The sequence below is a fragment of the Onychostoma macrolepis genome, chromosome 01 (assembly GCF_012432095.1).
Source record: "Onychostoma macrolepis isolate SWU-2019 chromosome 01, ASM1243209v1, whole genome shotgun sequence".
NCBI classification, from domain to species: domain Eukaryota; kingdom Metazoa; phylum Chordata; class Actinopteri; order Cypriniformes; family Cyprinidae; genus Onychostoma; species Onychostoma macrolepis.
In genome coordinates this window covers 9,260,104-9,287,891 of record NC_081155.1, presented here as the reverse complement: position 1 = coordinate 9,287,891, position 27,788 = coordinate 9,260,104, and the positions used below count along the sequence as shown (strand labels likewise).

Sequence of the window (27,788 nt, the reverse complement as noted above, 5' to 3'; positions counted from 1 at the left end):
AAGACGTTTTAGGCAACCTCAAGTAAGGAAAAATGTGTATCAAATGTCATTTGTGCCAACTGCTGTTAGAATTTTAAATGCTGGGATTTGAGTGTGAGATGGGGTGATTGTGTTTTTTGTAAATTGTGTGATGATGTTCAATGTATTTGTGTGGTGAAGCCAAAGACAAATTTCCACTTGTGGACAATAAAGTGACTAAACTAAACTAAACTTTCTCATTTCTTTTTTTCTCTCAAACACTAGAACTGAAACCGTGTTGCCCCATTCATGAAAGAATTCATAGACACCATGTGTATCAAGGAACCTCCTGAGGAAAATACTTTCAGACAAATAAACTTCCAAGGTACCAAAATGTAATCTAATGATCTAGAACAAATCCAGGTGAGCTGTAGATAAAACCAAGTAAATATTTAGTAACTACATTGTAAGCTGAAATAATAAATGAAAGAACTGTCTACAAATCAGTCAAATGAAAGCAGAAAACATTTTGCTCTCTGAGGTACCTCTCTGTCACCTCGCTTTTTGGCATTTTGTTGGCACTTATAATCAACCTGTTAAATACATTTACAGTATATAGTCTAATTATAGTCTCATACTGTACAGTATCACTGCAGTAATCTGCTTTGGTTTCCTTGCTTTTTCACGTCCTCTGGCAGGGTTTTGAAAATAGACTTTTTCAAGTAGTCATTAAATAAAATAAAATCAATAAATCTTAAAATAAATCTGCAAATTCCACATTCAGCACAGAAGTTTATAAAACTGGAATTTAATCTCTTATAAAAGTAACTGGACTCCTTGCAAAGAATTTTATGAATAAAGACTGTTTTATGTTTGCAAAGTTTATTTGACAAATGGCTTCAAATGATTATATTTCACTTGACTCTTAAGCGAACAGAGCATACTGCATGAACCTTAAAACAATCTGTCTATATACTAGAAATAAAAGCAAAGTTGTGGCAGTAAGGCTGTTATAGATCGGTAAATGAATTTGAAGCTCCTGAAAATCTTTAAGTGGCGCATCCAAATCGGATGAGCTTGTCGGCAAGTGAGGTGATGCCAATATATTTGGCTCGATGTTTTGGTGTCTGGCCTTCCTTGTCTGTTGGCCAGTATTCAATCCAGGTGTCCTCACCCAAGTGGTACCTCAACCTGAGATGATTGAGAAGAGTGAGAATGTTTTTCATTAGGAGCATCCATACAGCAGATAAATATTAGGAGTTCTACACAAAATGCACTAACTACAAGATCAGCCAATTTTCACATAAACCAAACTCAATGTCGTACTTTCCGCCAATCCTTGGAAGGGTTTTTGTTTGGCCCATGATCAGGTATGTCTTGCCTTTTTCAAATTTCAGAAAATCTCTACAGAAAGGATGAGCCAAAAACGATCTCACATTGCCTTCTACATCTGGATCAGACCCTGAAAACAAACACAGACACAAACCGTTGAAGAAAAAGCCAGTCCAACAGACTTGTCACGATCCAGAGTCGTAGAAAATGGCAACCCATACCTTCCTTCAGCACTTTTTCAACTGTCATGTTATAGATGTCAGCATGCAACGAGAAGCCCATTTCCAACACACTGGTTTTATAAACTACAAGACAAATGCGTTACATGATCATCTACTGTAGATAACTGCTCCACTGGCAAGAAATTACCCTTACTGGGTCTTCATTAGTCAAGTAAGACAGTCCTGATAGAGAAAAGCTATTGCACAAGACGTTATCTAACATTCTCTACTGCAACAGTAATTTACTCAAACACACACAAAAAAAAACAAAAAAACATTCAGCATGCTTACCGTATTCCACTTCACGTTCACAGGCCTTTTCTTCACGTTTATCCTCATCAATGTGTTCATTCTTTTGCAAACTGCAATTCTCTGTCAGGATATTTCATTCATTTACCACACTTTGTCTCTCATTCTTTCTCACGGACACTTCATGAAGTTATATTTTTTAAGCATGCTGTATGTTCATTTTGCATTTAAAGTGTACAAACCTTCAGCACACTGGCACAGCTCCTCATGGCAGAGTCTGTTCAGCGATCCATCTTTCTTATAAGGATGGTAGAACTTTACACAACGCTTATCTGTAAAAATATGTAGGTTAGATTGAATATGTCAGCAGTATTAGTTCTACACAATGTGCCGAAATGGTCAATCATATGGAAATGCGTGCTTTAATAAGCGTTGCCATTTGCATAAGGGAATAGCGCCGATATAAATTTCTTATCTGTGTCATTTACTTTTTATTTCAGTGGAATGCAAGCTCAATTTTGTTCTTCATTCTTTATTCTTGAGTTGCTTTAAGCAACTGTTTAGTTGAATCATACAGAAGTACTGAATAGAGAATACTTGATTTATCACACAATCTGCTGCTAATGTGTGTACATTGTCAAATTTGCTGAAGAAATAATTATATGCATTTCTTTTCTAGTCCTCCAAATAAACATTTGCTGGCGACTGTAACATCGCACACCTGGAGCGTTGTACTCATACAAGGTGACTCTGGCGGGCTGCAGCATTCCCACTTGATTCATCTTGTGCATTCCGAAGACAATCCTTTCCTTCTCTTTATTAGAAACCTAAAGACATTAAGTAAAAAGTGTATTATGTGAGCAATCACTACACCAAACAGCAATTCACCAAACTGCTTTTAGCAAAAGAAAAAAGAAAAACACAACACATATGGGAACAGCGGCAGTGTACCTTATCTATGTAGACAATAAGAGATCCTCGCTCTGACAGCTCCTTATTCAGCTCAAAGCTCTGAATGTACTTATCCTTACCACTGGATAACTGGTGGCAAAATCGTAAGAGAAAAACAGACACAAGTTGCGGTTTTAATGTCCATTATATGATTTTTATTTTATTTTATTTATGAATTTAAGTGAATATTTAATGATTTTATGAACTTTCACAATCATTGACGCTGTGTATTTACCTTTGAAAGATCCCGTTCATCCACTTTGAACCCCGTCAGCAGACCAATGTCCAAAATAGACATGGTTGAGCTTCGTAACTTGTCTTTGAAACTGCAAAGGAGGATTAATATGATGGAATAATCTATTAATAATCTATTTGCTGGTTGGGTTAAAGTTTACCAACATACCTCACAAATAATAACATGTAAAGCATCACTTAACATCGCTTCACCTGTTTTTCTTAAAAGTATTACAAAGCTTGATGCCATGACACATTCTTTATAAATTACTAAACAATCATCTGAACATCTGGTCTTTCTGGACATTTTAGAAAAGACAAATGAATGGGACAAATGCACCAGACGAATAGGTTACTTTGAATCTTTTTTTAAAAGTTAGACCATAGAACATATGTTCATATGTACTCACATGTATTCAATGGTGATCTGGTAACTTTCAGAGGCTCCATCATAGGATACTACATGCAAAAAGATAACATCATAATTCAACCTTATTTTACAACAAAGCAGTTTACACTCATGTCTCGTTCTCCTGGTGAATTCTACCTGCAGACTCTTTCTCCATCTGCACACTGAGATCAAACGCGTTACAGTCATAGTCTTTCTCTTCAGGAAGAGCATAATAGACAGAATAGACCTGAGAGGGAAGGACAGGAGCTCTTGAACACAAAACAACATGCAGGTGAAGACATCATGAGCTTGTTCGTGAATACTCACCGAGAGCATGGCCACCCCCGTCCCTTGAGCTGTGATATTGAAACTTTTCGTAATGTCAAACTATGGAATTCAGTCCATGAAGCAGACAGATAAGAAAACACACTTTCAGGGTGAATCAGTTATTGCAAACAATGTGTGAATCAGACTGTGTATGGTGTAAATGTGCATCGGGCAACATTTTAATTCTATTTCTCAGCATTAAGGGTGAAAATATTAATTATCACATTTCCAGACCTTGTCTGAACGTCCAAGGCCAATGTTTGATGTTCTTAAAGCGATTGTGGTTTTCTCTTTTCTCTCCTGCACAGCCAGATCCAGGTCCAATTTAATGTCTACCTTCTTAACTTGAATGCGGTACTCAGCCACAGCTTGGAAGACCATGATCGTTGCCTAAACAGACAGGTAATAGGATGAGAAAATTTTTTGGGGTATCAAGGTAAAATACATCGCCAATTAGTCATGTTTATATATATATATATACATATATATATATATATATATATATATATATATATATATATACACACACACACACACACACACACACACGTGGTCATAATTGTTGGTACCCTTGGTAAATATGATCAAAGAAGGCTGTGAAAATAAATGTGCATTGTTAATCCTTTTGATCTTTTATTGTAAAAATTTTCAAAAATCTAATCTTTCATTGGAGAATAATAATTTAAAATGGGGGGAAATATCATTATGAAATATATTTTTCTCAAATACATGTTGGACACAATTACTGGTACCCCTAGAAATTCTTATGAGTAAAATATATCTGAAATATATTCCCATTCATATTCACAATTTTGAGCACTCCAGGGTGATTATGAACATGAAATTATCCAGCCATGGCTTCCTGTTTCACAGAAATATAAATAGGAGGGAAAACAAAGGCCAACTTCCAAATTAACCACCCATCACAATGAGAAAAACCAAAGAATATATTTCTGATGTGCAGCAAAAGATAATTGAGCTTCACAAATTAGAAAGTGGCTTTAAGAAAAGAGCTAGAGCAGTGAAAATTTCCATTTCCACCATCAGGGCAATAATTAAAAAGTTCCAATCAACAGAAAATGTTATGAATCTGCCTGGAAGAGGACGTGTGTCTAGATCGTCCTAATGCATGGTGAGATGGAGTTTCGGGGTCAGAAAACCTTTAAAAAAAATGATCAAACAGCACCATCATCACCACATGTTGTTTGGGAGGGCTTCAAGAAATAAAATCAAGAAAAGAAAATGCTTTCACCAAAAAACAATCTCCAGCATATCCAGTTGTCAGACACGACTGGAACTTCAAATGGGACTGGCTTCTATGGTCAGATGAAACTAAAAAAATAACTTTTTAGCAGCAAACACTCAAGATGGGTTTGGTGAACACAGGGATAAAAAAGTACCCCATGTGTACAATGAAATATACTGCTGTATTTTTGATGTTGTGGGCCTATATTTCTGCTGGAGGTCCTGGACATCTTGTTTAGACACATGGCATCATGGATTCTATCAAATACCAACAGATAAAAAATCAATAAGTGACTGAAATCTTATAATGGGCCATGTGTGATCTTCCAACCGGACAATAATCCAAAAACAAACCTTAAAAGCTATGCAAAAATGAGTCACTGAGCACAAAACCAAGCTTCTGCTGGCCATTCCAGTCCTCTGACCTGAAGCCTGTAGAAAATGAGTGAACTGAAGAGAAGAAGCACCAACATGGAGCTGGGAATCTAAAGGGTCTGGAGTGATTCTGGATGAAGGAATGGTCTCTGATCTCGTCAGGTGTTCTCTAACCTTATCAGGCATTATAGGAGAAAACTATACTATTTTGGCAAATGGAGGTTTCAAAAAGTATTGAATAAAAGGGTGCCGTTAATTGTGTCCGATGTGTATGTATTACCCATTCAACAATTTGATCTCACAGTGATGTCACCGTGATCTCACAGGATACTCGTGATGAGATCACAATGTGAGGTCAACGTGAGCTAAAAGTGTAACCTCACAGCGCCCTCTACACAGAGCTATTATATTTAGAAACTATAGATTAATAAAACCTCACCAAGGCTACAAATTGAATCAAGGTGATGACTGTGTTGCCATCAATAACACACCAATATCACTTGGTTGCAGTCTCTTTTTGGTATTCTTTGCCATAACAAATGTGCTTTACAAACACAGTTACAGCAGCCCCAAAAAATATAATGTTATAAAGTCAAGGGTCAAGAGCCCAACTAAAGTAAACACTACTCACCATGATGGTAACGTCAAACAAAACAATAAAACATCATCATCTAAATCTCTGTTAATTCTCAATAAGCGCTTTTGTAGATGCCTGACAGAAATAAAGTCAGTCTGGTTAATAATGAGTGAATCTGGTGATTCGTTTATTTCAGTTGATTTCATCAAAGGCTGTGTCTGGAAGTCAGTTGTATGTTTGGAGAAGGTTCTTATAACAGAAATTTGTTAGCTGGGCGTGCACTCGTCAGCTCATAATGTGAGAGCACTGTGATATCTCTGTGATAGCGTTGAGAAACAGGAAGTAGAATGTCCCCCGGGGACTGATATTTTAACTGCCTCCTCTCAACCTGCTCAACATTTTGGGTTCACAATGAGTTCATATATTACTCACACTGTGAGGATCACCGTATATGACACACAAGACATTATGACAGGTTTTTTTTTGGGGGTGAACTATCCCTTTAATGTTTTTATTATTATTATTATAATTCTAATAATAATAATTATTATTATATTATTAATTAATTAATTAAATGATACATAATAAACTAAATCTGCCAGCAGGTGGTGGTAAATATACAGGTGCTGGTCATATAATTAGAATATCGTCAAAAAGTTGATTTATTTCACTAATTCCATTCAAAAAGTGAAACTTGTATATTATATTCATTCATTACACACAGACTGATATATTTCAAATGTTTATTTCTTTTAATTTTGATGATTATAACTGACAACTAAGGAAAATCCCAAATTCAGTATCTCAGAAAATTTGAATATTACTTAAGACCAATACAAAGAAAGGATTTTTAGAAATCTTGGCCAACTGAAAAGTATGAACATGAAAAGTATGAGCATGTACAGCACTCAATACTTAGTTGGGGCTCCTTTTGCCTGAATTACTGCAGCAATGCGGCTTGGCATGGAGTCGATCAGTCTGTGGCACTGCTCAAGTGTTATGAGAGCCCAGGTTGCTCTGATAGTGGCCTTCAGCTCTTCTGCGTTGTTGGGTCTGGCATATCGCATCTTCCTCTTCACAATACCCCATAGATTTTCTATGGGGTTAAGGTCAGGCGAGTTTGCTGGCCAACTAAGAACAGGGATACCATGGTCCTTAAACCAGATACTGGTTGCTTTGGCACTGTGTGCAGGTGCCAAGTCCTGTTGGAAAATGAAATCTGCATCTCCATAAAGTTGGTCAGCAGCAGGAAGCATGAAGTGCTCTAAAACTTCCTGGTAGATGGCTACGTTGACTGTGGACTTCAGAAAACACAGTGAACCAACACCAGCAGATGACATGGCAGCCCAAATCATCACAGACTGTGGAAACTTCACACTGGACTTCAAGCAACATGGATTCTGTGCCTCTCCACTCTTCCTCCAGACTCTGGGACCTTGATTTCCAAATGAAATGCAAAATTTACTTTCATCTGAAAAGAGGACTTTGGACCACTGAGCAACAGTCCAGTTCTTTTTCTCCACAGCCCAGGTAAGACACTTCTGATGTTGTCTCTGGTTCAGAAGTGGCTTGGTAGCCCTTTTCCTGAAGACGTCTGAGCGTGGTGATTCTTGATGCACTGACTCCAGCTTCAGTTCACTCCTTGTGAAGCTCTCACAAGTGTTTGAATCAGCTTTGCTTGACTGTATTCTCAAGCTTGCAGTCATCCCTGTTGCTTGTGCACCTTTTCCTACCCAAATTCTTCCTTCCAGTCAACTTTGCATTTAATATGCTTTGATACAGCACTCTGTAAACAGCCACACCTTTCAGTAATGACCCTCTGTGACTTACCCTCTTTGTAGAGGGCGTCAATGTTCGTTTTCTGGATCATTGCCAAGTCAGCAGTCTTCTCCATTAATGTGCTTTCAAAGAACAAGAGATACCCGGAATTTATACTGTAGGGATGGTCATTAATTGAAACTCAAATGTAAATAATCTAATTTTCTGAGATACTGAATTTGGGATTTTCCTTAGTTGTCAGTTATAATCATCAAAATGAAAAGAAATAAACATTTGAAATATATCAGTCTGTGTGTAATGAATGAATATAATATACAAGTTTCACTTTTTGAATGGAATTAGTGAAATAAATCAACTTTTTGATGATATTCTAATTATATGACCAGCACCTGTAATTCATTCGATTCGTTCAAACGGCTGATTCATTCAGGAATGAAGTAAACGGCTCTCTTTATGAATGGGCCTTTGAACCATTGATTCACACAAACAGCGCTGTGTTGCTCGGAGATGCACAACAATTCTGCTATGGCTTTAAAGGGGTGGTTGACTGTTTTTTTTTTTCTACACTGTTAAAAATCGCTGTAAAAAAACGGCCAAATTTTGACAGTAACATACTGTTTTCCATTAAAACTGTGCATTCTGGGTAATATGTGTCATTTCGAGAAAGTAGCCTGCTGCTATATATCGTGAATAAACAGCGTTCAAAGTAGACACTCAGAGGCTGTGTTTCAAATCACATACACCCTCATTCTCTATTCCCTACATGAGTTTAATAATATAGTCCACCTGACAGGGAGAAGGAGAACTAATGAGTGAATTCAGACAATGATGAACAGCTGCTGTTAACAAGCAGAATCACTGAAGAAAAGAGAAACAAGACAAACACAAGAACTACAACTGACTTCAGCCACAGCCTTAGATGAAATCAACTGAAGATTTAAACAACTCAACAAACAGCATGACTTCCAGCATGCATTGCAGCATGAATAAATTATGCTGCTGAATTGTCCACTTATTTTCTTGAATTCTTACTATGTGCTTTTATTTTTGCTTTTGTTTTTGTGTTGAGTTTTGTTAGCGTGTTTTGTGATGTTCAGAATTTAACCGTTTATTTATTTTGTGGATTGTCACCGTCTTTGTGATTCATACGCCGATTCTTGATGTGTGTGTCTAAAGTAAAATGAACCTTTTTTTATTTTTTTTTTTAAATAAGTGATGTGTTTTAATGGTCTTTCATAACTGCTTGCTCAGCAGTGAATCAGGAGAAGGAGGATGGCTTTTCTTATCTAAACAACAAAACCAGATTTTTTTTTTTGTCATAATTAACATTATTTCAAAAATACATTTTTATAGCAGTCAAAGAAAAGTTAATGTTAAATGTTAATGCAACTCATATTATTTCATAATGACCCCCACACACACACACACACACACAAACACACATTTTAAATTCTTATTATCAAATGAAAGGTTAGATTTTTGTGCATTTTTTAAATAAAAGATCAAAAGGATTAACAATGCAGATTCATTTTCACAGCCTTCTTTGATATTTACCAAGGGTGCCGATATTTTTGGCCATGACTCTATAAAAAGTCCCCAAGTAGTCTCACTGCTGCTATATTCAACTCTCATTACTTTTTACAAAGAATTTTAATCATAAAAATGACAATTCTGAAAATTTGAAACCTATTCTATTTACAGGCATGGAAAACATAAAAAAGTACACATCTCATTTGCATTTCACAATTATTCAGACATTCAAAACTTGGAGGATTTCTCAGTGAGGGTAAAGATGTCTCCACATGGACGTTTCTGAAGTGCATAGATATAAGCCTCTAAAGTGACATTTCATTTGTATATCAATAAAATACAATATTCCCTTAAATCAAAATGAGGAGGACAACATAAACCAGTCGGTCCACAAAACTATTCAATTGTTACTTAAAATACCTGTGTTGTGCCGTAACCCCCATAGCGGGATTGTTGCTTTCCCAGCCAACGCACCGCCAGTCCAGCTTTCTCGAAATCCTTTGCCATCACCAGGGCAAGTACCGCATAGCCTGTGGCTTCTAGAGAGTGATGGTGCTGCCCAGGAACTTGCCAAAATATTCCATCTAAAAGTGGGTATAAGCAAAACACGACATCACAGTTTTGATTTCAATACACATTTTTGATTTGAAAAGTAATAAACGTTTTGAAATTTTGAAACAAACCTCAAACATACATTTAAAACATACCCTTACGAGAGAGAGAGAGAGAGAGAGCTTTTCTCATTATCATCATGACTGCATTTATTCACCCTATTTCACATTTTGGATGTTGGCTTTACTAGCAAGTTTAGGCATTTCAGGTTTATAAACATGTCTAGTTTTTATTAATTTTCATTTTATTTTAGTACATCAAGTTAAACAAAATGAAAATGAGAAATGTTTTTATTGGCAACTAGCAGAAAATACTTTTTAAATATATTATTTTATTTCAGTTAGCATATTGTTTTTGTTTTATGGTTTCAGTTTTAGTTAACTATACTGGTACAATTATCTGGGAGAACACAAGCTTTTGCCATGGAGAAGTGACCTCAGCTGTATTCAAGAGTTTTGACAGACTATAATGTTACTGACCTTTGCTTTCAGTGGAATAACTCTTCAAGATGTCTTTATTGAGTTTTCCAGCATGGGCCAAAGCGTAAGAAGTCATAGCGACAGCGTAAGTGCTGGTCAAACTGTGAACTCTCAGCAGCAGGTAATCAGTGGCTCTTTTCATACTGTTCTGAAGAGTCTAGTATTGAGAGAGAGACTGAGTGAGACGAGCTCGAGACGAAGGTGACGTATCACTGCGCTGTTTCCAGGAATCACACTTACAGATCCAGCACAGATCTTGCTTCCCTCCTGCATGGCAATCAGGACGAATGCAGTCAGAGAGGCATCGGCGTCTTTCCCACGTACGTTACCCTGGAATTCACATACACTCAAATAATAAGATGTTGTATAATGATATAACAAGAATGTCGGGATACTCCAGAAAATATGCAGAGCTGTAGGTGCTACACACAGCAAGAAACAGCTCATGGTTTGGCAGACTTTTACATATTGTTCTTGTAAGTTGTGCTGGTAACAGTATCTATCCAACTTCACCAGAACTAGGGCTTGCCAAGTTTCTGAACACCAGACAAGCATTGTTAGTATATGGGCTTTCGTGTGCTGAAGTATTCATCTGTCTGACATCGGAAAGGTGCAGGAAAGGTGTACCTGAACACATACAAACCTAAAAACCCAAAGCATTGTTTAATTTGTCTATTTATTTATTATGTAATTTGTTTCCGTGTGTTCAATAGTTTTTAATAATGGCCAGTGAAAATGTTGACAGGGCAAGTACAAATTTGAACCACTGTCCCTTAGCACCGAGACCTGCATGATGTATTCTGCATAAAGCCATGACTTTCAGATTACTGGAGGCATGTTGAATGTACTTGATTTATGGGCCTTTTCACCTTTATTTTGATAGGACAGTAGGAAATAATGGGAGAAGATGGAAGGAAACAGAACCAGGAAAGGACCACAAGCTGGGAATCGCCAGAGTGCAACATATCTGACAGTTGTGCGTGATTTACGAAGTGGAATTTTTTCGGGGAAAATTTTTTTTTTTACTTACGACCATCTCGCTGTGATACACAGGCGCATCTTCTTTAAACGTGCCGTCTGGCCACTGTTTTTTTGTGGCCAGCCAGTTGAGGGCACTGCAGATCACATTCTCCTGTATGACAATCAGATCACTGGCCATTGCAAACACTTTAGCCACATATGCTGTCAGCCTGTAAATGGACGCAAGAGAAAAAGCCAACTTAGGCATAATACAAGAAACATGCAAGAAGAACGATCATTATCTCTAAATAAGATGCATTATGTCACCATGTGCTACTTGGCACTTGTAACCAGGCACCGTATGACCCATCAGCTTTGCGGAAGGTCAGCTCCTGCTTATAACCTTGACCAGAAGAACAAATTAATGACATAGTGGGGGACACACAGCACTCAATTCAACAACTGGGAGAACATTAAAATCAGCTGACCTGTGTTGATATGTTTAACGGCTTCATTACGGCGCTCCATGCCAACAGCCTCCCACTGCTTTGTGCTGTCCAGGTAATGAGTGGCAATGAGAGGTAGAGTCACATAGATCATGTTCTGCTCTCCACATCCAAGGGGCTGAACAATGAGCTGACCCATAAAATGTCCACTGATGGCCTGCTCGACTGTGCGCGTTATCTCCTCACCTGCAAACATGGAAGGTAACTCACTGCGACTGGGTTTTGTAAGTCATATTGAGACCAGTCCCGTTGGTGTGCGCCATGTATGAACTGATATACCAAGGGCCCTATGATTTCCATATCCGGAATTGTGGAATGAAGACGGAATTTGCAGTATAATGTGGATTGTCACAGAAGTTGGCAAATTTTGGATGAATAACTCAAAAGTAGTGCTGTGCAATTAGTCAAACGTGATACGGACCAGTGTCTATTAAAATGAAAGTGAAAAAAGACACAGTTCATCTACAACACACACTGACACGTGAGTGATATTCATGGTGTTTTTGGCATCTGCTGTCTCACTATTAAAGGACATGAACATCTCCAGAGCTGCTCTGAGAGTCACATTACCAGCATTTAACCATTTCAGTTGTAAAACACTATCTTTAGTTCACAGTTCATCTTCAAAAAAAACAAAAAAACAATTGGGTTTAACTTGAAGAAACAGACAGAAATGTATTACTATTGAACAGTAATGTACTTTTCGGATTAATAATAATACTAATAATAATAATAAAGATTGAAACAATTTTTAAGATAATACAATTTTTCTTCCATGTTCTTTTGTTTACCAAAATATAAAAGGAATTTTTACATTTTTGTCTGATTACATTTTAAAAGGTTAATTAAATTGTTAATATTTTAAGCCTCCTTTGTTTACCACAATTGTTGATAATACATTTTTAGAATTTGAATTCAGAAACAAATTCCGTTGTTGTAAACATTATTAAATTGTTTGTATTCTAACTTCAAGGTTAGACATGATTTTTGATTACTAATATTTAATTGTTAGCAATAATTAAATTAAACAGAATTTAGGAAGTTTGGGAAAAAGTAAACTTCATAGGGCCCTAAAATGTAATTATGGTCAAAAGTATCATGATATAATTAAGTAGACACGCTTTTTGATTATTAAAATTGAACTATTCAAACAGAATCCAGAAAATTTCAAATGGAAAAGAAAAAAAGGAATTTGGGAAAAAATCTAATGGATTTCATATGGGCCCTATATGCTTCAGAGAAGGACAGTGCAATGAGATTATCACCTATCACTGTGATCACTGTGGTAGCAGGTGTGTTTGGAACCTTTCGGCGTGGGATGTTGCTCCTCATAGACACGACCTGTGAGCCGCCTGTTCAGTCAAGAGGACAGGTGTTTAAAAGAGGATTTCAGCTGTGCTTTGCAAACATTTTGACTGCATATTCAGTGGCTGTAAAGAAGCTGCACCTGGATGCTCGGATGGGTTGATCTCAACAATTCTCTCCCGGACTTCGGTTAGCACACCTTCAGGCTGAAAGAAAGACAGACGCAAATGCAAGTTGGTGGAAGCATCGAAAATAAAGTGACTGAGGATCGTTCAAGATTGATTCCTGCAGAAATCACCAGAGCCTTCCTCTAAATGTTGACATGGCAGACTCACCACCACCTTCAGATTCTTTCTAATCGCATCATTGCGATTCGAGCTGTATGCTTCCGCTTCGATCCACTGCTCTTTCAGCTGCATGGGGATGACGATGAGAGGGACGGCTATGGAGGACATGGGGCCAACAGAAACGGTTATCCTTCCTTTCTTTTTTTTGCTGGCACTGCTGCAAATACCCTCTGACGTCTTAAATCTAATATGTGCCTGGTACAAAACAAAACAAGATCTTCAGCATGTCGAGAAACCATCCAGTCCAGTCCACTGCTGTACAGTTAAACCTTGTAAAAGCATGACATATGAAATAATAGTAAAAACACCTCTAACACAGTTTTATTCAGAGGCTAAAACTGAGCATAAATATGCACTTTGATGCAGCTGCTGATATTTATCTGAGCAAAAAGTAAGATGAAATTCTGATGCTTGTAATGTAAATCAATGAGATCTTTATAACAGTATAGATAGTATAGCATACATACAGTATAGTATACATAAAATCATATAAATATCAGCTGTAACTCCGTATTTCCCAATAATATGCCTTAAAATCATATTTAAATGCTTAGTTTTCTGATCAAATCTCTGTAGTTTGCATTGATGATTGACAGATGAACAAACAAATGTTCCTCAAAAGCCTGATGATCACATTTGTAATTTTTTCTAAAGAATGATGTCTGGATTATCAAGTAAACCCGAGTTTCTTCAGTCCACTAAATGTTCTTCTCGAAACACTACTAACAATATAAAAGATATTATTACATTCTTACACAATACACATTTTTACAGTTATGCTAAAAGGCCTTTTACTTACTAAAAAAGTCCAAACTATCAACTCATTGTGTGCAACAGCAGTTGAATCATGATCTGTGTTTGATCATGTCGATCATTTAGATGCCTTAGAAATTTGCATATCAAATATGATACAGTAGGTTTTATAAGATTAATGCCATGTCAGAAAACCGCACATACTTTCAGCTTCTGATTGCTGTAATTGTGAAGAACAGCCTTTATTTCCAGTTGTTCATTGCACACCACTGAATAAGGCATCTTCAGATCTATAAAAAAATCTTTCCTGACAGTGATCTCATAAGGATCGGCCACACATATTCCTGCAGGGAAACAAAGGGAGCGTCAAAGAACAGCAATTAATAATAAATAACAAATGAACAAGAGCATGTTTTACCAAGGGTCTTGGACAGGCTGATGGCTGTGATCTGCCAGGTTGTGATGGAGTCTTTCAGGAATATTCCAGTTCTCAAGGTAGACGTTTCAGCACTAGGCACGAACCAAGACACTGTCATGATCAAATCTCTTCAACATCTACAGCCAGTCTCTCCAAGATTTTGCAAACAAATATTAATACACTACCCCACATTATTTGCTCACCACCTCTTTAGTTTTCATTTGAAGATTTACCTTAAAAATGATAGTTTGTCACTAAAGTTCATATTTACACCTGATAAAACTGTGTCCAACATTGCCAACTTGTTGAAAGAACATCTTCATTCCCACAAAAAGTTGTATTTATTTGTAAACAAAATCATAAAAAATGTTCTCACCACAACTGGTTTGGTGGGCAAGGAGGAAGATCAATCTCCTCCCAAAGCCAGCTTTCAGGAAACTGTGTGCGTACCATCACATCACCTAGTTCCTCATCAAAATCATCTTCTTCACCTGAACAAGAAACAAACTAGTATACGCTACTATTCAAAAGTTCAGCAAGGTCAGTGAGTATTTTTTTTTTCTCTGAAATGAATTAGTTTTATTCAGCAAGGATCCATTAAACTGATCAAAAATGACAGTAAAAACATTTACAATGTTACAAAAGATTTCTATTTCAAATAAATGCTGCTCTTTTGAACGTTCTATGTATTAAAGAATCCTTAAAAAATAAACTGTATCACAGTCTCCACAAAAATATGTTTTAACTGTTTTAACCATTAACATTTTTAACTGTTTCTTAGAGATCCTAAACTTTTAAAAGTTAATGAATAGTGGAGGGGAGGTTTCCAAAGCACATCAACTGCTCACTGGAGTTCCTCAGGGATCAGTTCTTGGACCCCTCCTCTTCTCCATATACACTACATGGCTGGGGCCCATCATACAGGCACATGCTTTCTCCTACCATTGCTATGCTGATGGCACACAGCTCTGTCTCTCATTTCAACCAAATGATCCAACGGTAGCTACACGGATCTCAGGCTGCCTGGCGGATATCTCGGCATGGATGAAAGAACATCACCTACAGCTCAACCTGGCAAAAACTGAGCTCATTGTCTTCCCTGCCACACCAACTCTACAGCATGATTTCACCATCCAGTTAGGTTCATCAGCAATTACCCCATCAAGTTCGGTCAGAAATCTTGCTGTAATCTTCGATGACCAACTGACTTTCAAAGACCACATTGCATAAACTGCTCGATCTTGAAGGTTTGCATTGCACAACATCAGAAAGATCAGGCCCTTCCTAACGGAGCATGCTGCACAACTTCTTGTCCAGGCCCTTGTCATTTCTAGGCTGGACTACTGCAATGCTCTTCTGGCTGGACTTCCATCATGCACAATCAAACCATTACAAATGATTCAGAATGCAGCGGCACGACTCATCTTCAACGTGCCCAAAAGAGCGCATGTCACACCTCTCTTTATCTCTGTGTTGGCTTCCGGTTGCAGCTCGCATCAAGTTCAAGACATTGATGCTTGCATATAGAACAGCCAAAGACTGTTACTTCCACTCACTTTTCAGAATCTACATCCCTTCCATAAGTCTGAGATCTACGAGTGAGCAACGCCTCGTGGTACCATCACAAAAAGGCACACAATTGCTTTCCAGAACTTTTTCTTTCACTGTTCTTGGCTGGTGGAATGAACTTCCCACCCCTATCCGGAATGCTGAATCCCTGACAATTTTCAAGCGACACCTGAAAATTCATCTCTTTTGATGAAAAAAAACTTTCTCTTTCCTTAATCTCTCCCTGTCTAGCTTGTACTAATCTGAACAAAGCCTGAAACGGTGTATTGCAAGCACTTCCTGCGTTTATTTTCCTCTTTATGATGAATCGCTTATTGTATTCCTCAGTTGCAAGTTGCTTTGTATAAAACCTCTGCTAAATGAATAAATGTAAATGTAAATGTAATGTGTGTGTGTGTGTTTAAATTTAAGCTAAAGTAAAGTATTAGAAGCAAGTGCATATTATTAAAGTGATATTATTAAAGCAATTCTTCTGCACACTGATGATAAATGTATTCTCTGGTGAGATGTATTTTTCAAATGAGGCTAAAATCTCACTGCGGGACAGAAACTCCTCTTTCTTTCCAAAGCCCTCCGTGTGGTTTTTCAACTCCTTGCAGCAGTGCAGGAAGGCCTGAACACATTCGTCTCCATCTACGATGAATGAAGCCCGCCGTTCACAGGAGTAGCCAAGTTTATTCTCTTGCAAACCGTCCACACAGCACTTCTTCAGTTCACCAGAGTATTGACCAGCTGAGAAGACAATGTTAGTGTAGAAACAATGAGGACAGAAGGAGAAGAACAGCATAAAAATGTCTGCACATCTCAAGAGAACAATCAAATTGTGTTTTTTTCTGATAAAAATGAAGATTAAAAAAAAAAAAAAAAAAATGTAGGGCTGCACAATTTGGCCCAAATTTTGTTATGGCTGGAAAATAATTATTATTACTCAAAAATAATAATACTAAACAAAATGATTTTTATTTCTTCATTTTCAAATATTAAACTATCAAACCATTTTGATGAAAAACTGCAGGAAGCCCTTAAAAGCTTCTCTTTTTTTTCAGCACAGGATTTCTAAATTTCCTAAAATAACCAGAGGCCGAATTCACAAAACATTCCTAAGAAGAAATTTCTTCTTAACTGCCATTTTCTTCTTATTTTTTAACTGAAGAAAAAAAGTTAAGAATATTTTGTATTCCCAAAAATTCTTCTTAATAATATTACGGTATTTTTTCATAAGATTGTTCTTAAGACAGGACTTAAGAAGAATTCAAATTCTTGAAAAGAATCTTCTTAAAAATCATCGTAAATAACTTTTTTACCCCAGACTTGTCTTAAATCCCAAACAGTAAGAATTATTTAATCAATTTATTGGGTTATTTCAGATTAATTGGTATATTTAAGCATTACAACAACATCAGCTACATATAATACATAGTAGGACTATTAATAGGGATGTGCGCAAGTTTTCTGAAGTGACAGCCATGACTGATAATGTAAATAATGATCGCTCATGATTAGCCTATGTGTGAAGCTACTTTTTGCTGACTTCAAAACTCAGTAGCAACTCTGCAAAAACAAATCAGATGGGAAGCTTTAATTGGACGCTTTTATTTTAGCTTATAAATACGACATAATCTTTGGCAGTATGCAGCGCATATGAATGCGCCGATACACAGGACGCGTTTGATGTAGCAGTGCAGACACATACCGGAAGCGTTCACTTGGATGAGAGCACAAAAATGAATGAAACAGATCGCTGCAGCTTGACACAGGCTGTTCAAAAACACGCCGCATTAAAAACGTGAAGTTGAGCGCCAGTCAAAGTCACGACTAAAAGAGTGTGCGTGCTTATTATGATTATTAGGGTAATCTGCAGGAAGCGCAAAAATACAATAAAGTGTGAGTTTATCAGTGCGTTATGTATTCACTCAGATAAAGACTGTCATTTTCTTCTTAAAAAAAATGATGTTCTTAAGAATATATTTGAGAACTTATTAAGAAATTTTCAAGAACTGCGCTTAAGAACATTCTTACGAACTTCGTGGAATTTATCTTAAGAAATTTCTTAACTTATTTCTTAAGAAGATTTTCTTGAATCCGGCCCCAGGTGTTGGTTGTTTGGCTGCGCCGATTGATCGTTGTATGACATCCAAGTACCGCGAGAGCTATAGAGCAGAGCAGACGGCTCCATGCTTTCAAATCACTCTCGCGGTAATTTGATGTCGTACAGCGAGCGTAAACAACCAACACCTGGTTATTTTAGGCAATTTAGAAATCCTGTGCTGAACATGTCCCCAAAAAGTGGCACGTCTGGCACCTTATGGTTGGTGCATGTTTCAATCCCAATTGCATGTTACAACCAAGTCAAACAGCAGATGCAGAAATGAGTTTGTATGGAGCAGCATTTAAAGTGAGCTGAGATGCTGAAAACACTGGATCATGAGCTTCTCATGTGTAAAAGTACACTCTGAAACAACTGAATTAAATTGCAGCCTTGCGATTTGATAAATCACACTTAGCCATAATGACAATTTCGGTTTTATTTCAATTAATCGTGCAGCTCTAATAAAACTGCTTCCTTACCCAGCGTAGTTGTGACCTGCAGAAGACTCTGTTCTCTGCGTTTTCTCTTAGATGGGACAGGGCACTCATTATCTACAAGAACATGACAGATCTGTGTGGGAATATAGAGCATGACAACACTGACACTTCGATTTCAGCTAAATTAACTGTTCAAGTACTTGTTCTGGTGTTGGTTCCTCCTGCAGTGCTGGACTCAAACATCAGACCTGCATCAGTGAAAACCCCCATATTGTCCCTTCCACCTCCTGCTGTACAGCCGGTGTCATGCTTCTCTACAACGTCCCAGATCTAAAGAAACAAAGAGACCAGGTCATTTTAAGTCTGAAACTACTGAGGTTATTGTACGTGAGGTTAATTACCTTTGTCTGAGTGAGTCTGTTCTTGTCATTAAGGACATAGACACCCTTATCTACAGCGACCAGCCCGACTTTAGCTCCAGGGTCTCCAGTGATTTTCAAGCTGAGCTGATCTCCTGGGCCATATTGTGTCGGGTCCTTCACCTCCACTTTGAGCTGTGATTAAAAACAGTAAGAACAGGCTTATAAATGCTGATCGTTTCTACAGGAACTCATCATGGTTTTTCGGTTCACTCACCGTTCCCATGCATGTGTCCTTCATGTCAACCCAGACTGAATCAGACACCACCTCAGACGAGCCCACATGGTAATAAGCCACAAAGCGGAAGGACGGCACCATGTCTTTGGTTACAGGCAGAGACAGAGACACTAGAGATTGTCCTTTCATCTTAAACCTGTCCACTTGAACAATGTGACCTTTACTTAAGATCTGTGGAAATAATGACAAATACAGGCAGCATGAATTACAATAATCGATTTTTATATTTTTTATATACACTCTTTTAGAAAGTTTGTTGTTTTTCTTGTCTATGTAGTCTTTATTCATTTTAATTTTAATTATTTTAGTACAGAGTAAACTAAATGACAATTGCTGGGAGCTAGTTGAAGCTTTATGTTGTTTTTTATGGTTTCATTTGGAGTTAACTAACAACTTTGCCAGCTATACATATGAAAACAGTTAGGTACAATTTAATGCACAAAAATAAACTACAAAACAGCAATTAAGGAGCCAAGCACAACAGAGACAAAATTAGATTAAGCATGGCAGGGAGTGTCGGACCAACTGCAGCAATGAGTAATTCAATATATTTTAGTATGATTTTAGTCAAAATGTCTGAAAAATAATGACTACAATTTCTAATAATATGATTTAATGGTTTATCATTTTGAGCAATAGGTGGCGATGTTACCAAATTGATGTGCTATGCTCAGCATAATGTGACTATGCTACAAAATAAAGTTTGGTGTAAATATATGAAAGCTTTGTTTTCATATAGCAGGTTTTCAAAGAAAATCAAAATGGTGGACGGTAAATTCAGCTGATTATGGCTGAAAGTGGAAGTGAAGCAGCCAGTCAAGTTTGCATTATTTAGTAAAGTTATTTCCACTTTAATCAAAAAAAAAAAAAAAAAATATATATATATATATATATATATATATATATCAAACACGATTAATGAAACCATTTTAAAGAAAAATATGTTTTGTTATAGATTTTAGAGCAAGGGTGACGCCATCTTGCTGTACCACAGCATGTGACGTCACAGGGTTGGTTCGCTCCGTTGGCCAGTTAAAGGGATAGTTCACCCAAAAATGAAAATTCTGTCATTAATTACTCAAGTTGTTTCAAACCCGTAAATGTCGCGCCACCACGCACTTATTGCGTCATGTCGTGAACGCGCATCCACAAGAGAAACAGTAGACATGAAAATGTGGAATAAAATTGTTTGTTTTGTTTTCTTTGCGCAAGAAGTATTCTGGTGGCTTTGTAAAATTACAGTTGACTGATGTCACATGGACTACTTTGTCGATCATCTTGGTACTTTTCTGGATCTTGATCATGTAAGGACCCTTGCTGTCTATGGGAGGGTCAGCTCTCAGATATCATCAAAAATATCTTAATTTGTGTTCCGAAGATGAACGGAGGTTTGGAACGACATGAGGGTGAGTAATTAATGACAGAATTTTCATTTTTGGGTGAACTATCCCTTTAAGTAATTAGGCATTTCTTTATTTTTTGAACACATACATGTTATTTTAACACATCAATATTTTGGGTTTCGCCATAATTTGGATGAATATAAATATCTATATCAATATCTATATCACAATATCTAGGCCAATTTCACAAAAGTTTGATCATTAAGTTATATCCCAAACATCGCGCAACGTGATGTAAACAAACAATGCTTCATACAGTATCATTCATGTGGCACCTTGTTATGTCATACCTTTCAGGACAGTCAGGACCCTTCAGACATATTTGCATTACACCGGCTCGATCACCAGTATTTGTATGTAAAGCCTGCAAATGTACCTGCTGTTAGGAGAATGCAGTGTTTTTAACTAATCACCTATCTGACTGGTCGGGCTAGTGCTGCATATCATTCTCGCATGTTTTAAGCCTTGTCAGTTTAAACATTAAACTCTTTTAAGCCATTTAAATTATGAGTCAGCACAAAAGAGATTTCAATGCGGTACTTGCGAACTTTGACAGATTGTTTCTTTGCGCACACACACACAAAAAGCGCTCAGCTCGGACTGTACGCGAGTACCAAATTGAGTCCTCTTTCATGCCTGTTCAAGCATATGCACATTATATTACGTTAATGGCTGTTTTGATGAGTATCCACGTAAACGCGATGTGTTTCTGACCAGCTCTTCACCCCAAACCAGAGCAGATTCACAACTTCTTCCACCCGTAATGGCAGTAATGCTCGGTCTCCTCGCCGTAGAGCAATATTAAATGTGTTTTGAGTCACACCACAGAAAACTGTGTTATTAACCACCCAACCAAATTTGAATGATAAAAAAATGGCAAGCAAATTAAATAAGTTAGCAAAATCTTGAAAAAGAAGTATTCACTGCTCTCAAATGCTGGGGGCGTGTACACTGTCAGCGCTAAAACAATGCCCACTCGCGGAAAGCTGCCTCCTCTCTCGGCTGTCAAATACCTCTACAACCTGAATGGATGCTCCCTCTAGCAGCTATAGTTACATAGCCAACTGTTCAGTAAATTACCGTAACCAGATAATTTGCATTTATGTGACGAAGGCATACCTAGCTAGCAATTTGTGGACTGTAGTAACTTGCGGTAAAGACAGTAACAGGCAATTGAGCGGCGGACCACTGATGCTAATGTGCTCTAGTAATTATAGTTTTAGGGGAGGGGCCATGCTCAGTGGCTCCAGTGCGTCATCAAGACACGATTTCAGGCCCACCCACAAAAATCCTGAACACAATGTTTAATGATCTAACTACACAATTCAGTATTATATAGTTCAGTCATTTGTATCAAACAACTAGGACGCAAACAAAGCAGCGCATGAGCGATAATTGTGTCATGTGTTTCTCACCATAAAGGTGAAATCCTGGTTTTTCACTCCAGGGCTGTTTCCTAGATTTAGACTGACTTTCATTTGATCCCCAATCTGAAGCTCAGCAGCATCAATGCCGATGTGCAGGTAGTTGTTGGAGCCACCTTTAGTCTTGTAAGCCTGAGCCGTCATCTTCTTCACTGCCTGCTGTTCGTCGCTTAATTGTGGGTCTTTGGTCTTTGCCTGGACATAATCATATTGATTTTGCAAAATTGAAAAAAGTCAGCAAACTTTGAGATTTTTCATTTAAGCTCAGGTCTTACAGTGATCTCCAGTGTGGAAGATCCTCCTGGAGTGTTGACAGTAACTTTCGCAATGCCATTGGCTTTTGTTCGACCTTTGACTCCTCCAGGATTGACCTCCACTTCCACATTTTTAGCAGGTGTTTGGTCAGGATTTGTTACATAGACCTTAATAAATTTAAAAGAAACATTAACCAATACCATCATGTATCGTACCTCAGCAGAGGTGAGTATGATCCCATTCTAAAATTTCTAGTGATTTCTTCACACCGAGACGTCGAAGGGCATTCCAGATTTGAAGAAGTGTGGCGTTCTTTTGAAGTGGATGGTGTATGGTGACGTCACAATCTGAATGCCTTTCTTGTGTGCTTCCACCATTTCACTGCCTGAAACACACACACAAATATAGTCATCAGCCATTTTTCTGAGGTGAAATAAACTTTTCGTCTTCTTTTGTGCTGGTAGAATATAAAAACCTTCCAGCAGCTCTCAAGCTAAAATCCAACTCTCAATCCACCACACAGACTCTGTGTTCGGTCCAGCTCTTACCGGTTTCTGTTAAAACGCTGGCTGAAATATAGAGGGATTTCCCAACTAGCTGCTGGATGTCTGGGAAGTTCTGCTTGATCATTTGCCTTGTCAGCTCTGCCTCTCCTTCTCCGTCAATCATCTACAGAGAGACAAATGGCGACATCAACTCCCTTTACTGTAGTTTTTGCTGTTTTATAACATTACATTTTAAATAATTTAACTATTTTATAAAAAATATTTTTATAACATTACTTTTATATATAAAAAAAAATTATTTAGTTTTTTACACTAGAACAGTAAAATGAATGCAATCATATTAGAAATGTTTACTATTTTATAAAATTATATTTTTATACAACTTTCTATTTTATGAAATTTGAATTTTTACACATCTTCACTGTTTTATAAAGTTATCATTTTCACAAAATTACTGTCATATAAAAAGTTGTTTTAGTATTTTACAGTAGTACTGTAAAATATTGGTCAGAAACTACCCATTGCAATTACTTTAGAAATATGTTTATACTTTTCTTTTAATTTACAAGATGGTATATTTAATTTATTTATTTTTTCTCAACAACCACCCCCCCGCCCCTGCAATTACGTTAAGTTTGCTAAATGAATTGCACATCTCATTTCTGTTGCTTAATCAAAACAAAACGGCACACAATTCACAATGAAACCGGTTATGTTGAACCACAAACATGCAAGCAATGCCTTTTTTCACTCCAAGTTGTGCCTTATGTGGGACTATAATTAATAAAGTTATAAAGCACAGCTCTATCTAAACTCACCTGAACCCTTTGCAGTGAAGCAGCAATGCTGATCTTCTTTTCATTGTCTATCACACCAAACACCACAAATGCAGTTCCTCTCACCTTATTACCAAAGAGGTACCTAACAAAACACATGTACATATCAAACATTTGAGAACATTCCTTGTGATGAATCTTTAAATAACCATTGTGGTCACAGAAATAAAAAGTACATATAAAATATGAAATTAATCTAGACTATAGATATTAGATTAAGTAGTTTGCACAGTGAAACATTTAAATACAAATTTGTCATACTTAGCTGATATGTCTACTGTCAGAGAGTGCTCATTCACATAGAAGAACGGTTTGTGTGGATTTAAAGTCACTTCAAAGCTCGGCAGCACTACAAAAATACAACAAAATTTCAGCCATTCTTCAGTATTTCTTACAGCCTTAGCAACATAATTAGTTCTCTAGAGGAGGCAGTAAACATACCATATTCCATTACTTCAAATTCAGTAGTGAAGTTCTTTTGCGGTGTGTTTGTGTACTTTGCGATCAACTTCCAAATCCCAGAGCTTCAAAACAAATGTGCAGAAAACATCAAGAGTCTGACTAACCGAGAGTGCCTGCATTATGACAATCGGTAACTCACTGATTAGTCTTTAGTGAATGGTGCACAGTAAACAAACCTGGCAAGTTCAGGTAAAGCAAAGGTTTCGGTCCTGATGCCTCGTCTTGGCTGAAATTGATCTCTGTCCAGTGTGATGCCTTGAGGATTCTTGTTAAACATTAAAAAGTTGTTGTCATTTTTATGCAGGAACCAATGATGGGACATTTTCGGTGGTTGTTATGGCACACAAGATGGTTCAGTTATTTAATGTAGTGATGCACCGAAAATTCGCCGAACCGAAAATATTTGACCGAAAATTAATTTTCAGTCTAGTCTGAAACAGTTTTGAAGGACCCAAATCACTGACCGAAATAGTGAGGTTTAATTAGTGCTTCTCTAATGCTGCCTTTAATATTCACTTTGGAAATTTGGAAAGAAAGAAAGAAAGAAAGAAAGAAAGAGAAATTAGTGCTGTGAAATGATTAATCGCATCCAAAATAAAAAGTTTTTGTTTACATAATATATGTGTGTGTACTGTGTATATTTATTATGTATGTACTGTATAAATACACACACACATACACACACACACACACACACATAAAGTATATATATTTTAAATATTCACATATATTTATATGTATATATTTATATTCATATAAATTCTATTATATATAATATATTTAATATATAAACATAACATATTTTTCTTAAATATATACATGCATGTGTGTGTATTTAAACAGTATATATATATATATATATATATATACATATTCATACAACAGACACACATATATTATGTAAGCATTTTAATGTGATTAATCGCTAATAATTGTTTGACAGCACTAAAATAAATAAATAAATAACTTTCAGTGCATCACTAGTTTAATCTATGCTTGTATATACTGAACAGCACTTATTTGCGTACCATGATATCGACCGAAATGGAAACTCCATCAAATGGATGTTGATCAGGAGTTAAGGAGAAGATCCTGTAATTAACTGGAAAATAAATTGTTTTATCAAATATTACTATGTGTGCTAAAGCTTTATTTTATGTAAAACTTTATGCATATGGTAACAACAAAAGCCTTGTTTAAAAAGCATTTTTCACACAGCTAAGAAATATATCAAGTTTTCTGCATCCTCTCTATAATTAAAAGGACTCTTTGATGTATATGTATATGTGATTCTGTGTTGTTTTTATTGTTACTGAAATCATTATGCATTATAATATATATATATATATATATTATTTAGAATATCCAGTATTACAGCACTTAATGCAACAACTATTTTAAAGACTTTCATGTTACAAGCCAATTAAAAAGCATTGTGGCCCATGCCTAAAATAAACCTAAATCGTACCTGTGCTAGCAGGTGTGTAGATGGGCTTGTCTGTTTGCACAAATATATATCCAGACTGAAATGAGAGCATGACCACTTTCTCCAGAGTGGTGGATGGAAACTGAGCTTGTAGATACACATACTGCTTCTCCAGAGGATCATCAGAGAAGAACTTCTGATCATCAGGAATCTGTAGAACAGATTATCAGTCAGTATGAATTACATCTGATAAAAAATAACAAGACATCACTGCACTCTCACCTTTATCTCTGTAAGGATCTGTAAATTGTTGTCTGCAGTCAATGCCACTGATTTAGACAGTATCTCCAGGTTCTTCTTCGGGTGGTTCTTTACTATGATCCTCACATTCAGGTTTCCTCCAGAGTAATCCTGAGCCTCCACAAACACGTTCTCTGAGGAACCCACCCTCAGCAAATTAGGAGCTGACAGAACATACCTGATGAAGTGATACTTAAGATTTACATTTGTCTATATCACAAGGAGCATCTTCATGAATTTCAGAAAAATTGGCCATTTTTGAGCTTTCAAAAAACAAATGTACTTACAGTGGGTCACATAATGTAAGCAAAGGGAAGCAAAGAACGATGGCAGTCAGCGTCACGACGTCCACATGCATCGTGTTCATCATCTGGCTGCACTAGAAACAAGAAGCAGAGCACTGTTTTGACTTTTATCGTTCATCTACATTTCAAGATACCATCATTGTCCTCAGAACTAACTGTTGAGTAACTTGGGTGGAGAAACTGAAGTATGATCAGGCAGAAGAGCAGCTATTGGTGCATATTTGTGTTGCGCAACTCCATTTAATTGGAAGTTAGTTAATAAGACAACTGTGTGTCCTCCACCCAGTTTCACAACACACTTTGTCTATCAAGTCTTCAAACTAAGGGTGACATGACAAAACAAGGTAACACTTTATTTTGATGGTCCCTTTTGAACATTCTGTTGACACTAAGTAATGTTGCAACTACATGTCAACTAACTCTCATAAGAGTATTAGTAGACTGTCTGCTTCATATCTACTAACTCCTTATTGTGTTGGTCTCCCAACAGATATTCTACTCACTATAAGTAACTTTGCAAGAACGTGTCAACTTAATCTAACCCTAACCCTACCAGTCAACTAATACACTACTAACACTCTAATGAGAGTTAGTAGAAATGTAGGTGCAACATTACTTATAGTCAATAGAATGTGTTAAAGGGACCATCAAAATAAAGTGAAACCCAAAACAAACCCACCAGTGGAAGACAATGAGTGCTTCGGTTAATTTAGCATTCTTCTTTACTTTCCTTGCTGAAGGATGAAGGTGTGAGGAATCATCATTTAGGATGTCAAGAAGCACCCAACTGTCTAAATGTCAACAGTGTTTGTGCTCAAACGCACTTGCATAGCAGTTAACCTGAGTGCTAAAAAATGTGTAAAAAAAATCATCACCTATTAACCTAAACCATTAGGTCCATTAAACACATGACATGAAAACCAGTCATGAAATAAAATGACAGTTTCTTGTGAAGTGGCAATCAATTATTAAATTGTTAGCTCTCATTATGCAATTAGAGAATGTCTAAAATGCATTTGAATATGCAACTACAAGCTGTTACTATTCTTTGACCAACTTTTTGCAGCTTAGAATTTGCTGACTTCCTGTTTTCTCAAGTTATTTCTCAAAAGTGATTGCACCTTCAAATGCAATCCCGCAGTTAACCTGAAATGAGAGATTACAAGAAGTAACAATGAGTTTAGCAGTTTTACTACTACTAAAATACATATTGAATTTATATGAGTGTGAGACCACCTTTACAAAAGCCTGAAAACAACAAAGTCATAACAATAATAATAATAATAATAAAAACCTCTTCAGATTGTTGAAAGAGTTTCAATCTGTTTTTCAGATGAAGTCCATACTGGAGTGAAGTCACACCACTGTCCTCTTTTGGAAGTGTTTCAACCTATCAAGTCGTCTATAGACAAATAAAAACACAAATTCTATTTCATGCTATATTTCTACAATCTCCTGTTTGCAAAATTCAGTTTACAGTAAAAAATAACCGTAACAGTGATGATAGTGAAGATCGCCTTCTACTGACAAGCAACAAAAATATAAGAACGTCTTATATAGGGAAAGCATG

The 27,788-nt window shown here is 36.8% G+C and overlaps 1 protein-coding gene across 1 annotated transcript; it reads right to left on the bottom strand.

Annotated features, from left to right (window-relative positions):
• Window positions 1-823: 823 nt before the first annotated feature.
• LOC131545863 (complement C3) lies at window positions 824-26,355 on the bottom strand. The gene is made up of 41 exons (XM_058785063.1): window positions 26,201-26,355; window positions 25,896-26,091; window positions 25,656-25,824; window positions 25,216-25,289; window positions 24,364-24,452; window positions 24,167-24,249; window positions 23,987-24,074; window positions 23,708-23,810; window positions 22,932-23,052; window positions 22,653-22,768; window positions 22,404-22,550; window positions 22,120-22,323; window positions 19,281-19,472; window positions 19,046-19,198; window positions 18,845-18,974; window positions 18,687-18,758; window positions 16,656-16,850; window positions 14,926-15,040; window positions 14,550-14,641; window positions 14,336-14,475; window positions 13,367-13,573; window positions 13,174-13,237; window positions 12,992-13,078; window positions 11,709-11,912; window positions 11,548-11,623; window positions 11,291-11,450; window positions 10,501-10,590; window positions 10,261-10,417; window positions 9,590-9,753; window positions 3,898-4,053; window positions 3,664-3,723; window positions 3,493-3,583; window positions 3,356-3,404; window positions 2,947-3,037; window positions 2,712-2,801; window positions 2,482-2,587; window positions 2,003-2,092; window positions 1,803-1,883; window positions 1,512-1,595; window positions 1,285-1,420; window positions 824-1,149 (listed from the first exon to the last, which is right to left on the bottom strand). The coding sequence occupies exons 1-41, from the start codon at window positions 26,281-26,283 to the stop codon at window positions 1,008-1,010; spliced, it is 4,947 nt and encodes a 1,648-aa protein (XP_058641046.1). The 5' UTR covers window positions 26,284-26,355; the 3' UTR covers window positions 824-1,007.
• Between the last annotated feature and the right edge of the window lie 1,433 nt (window positions 26,356-27,788).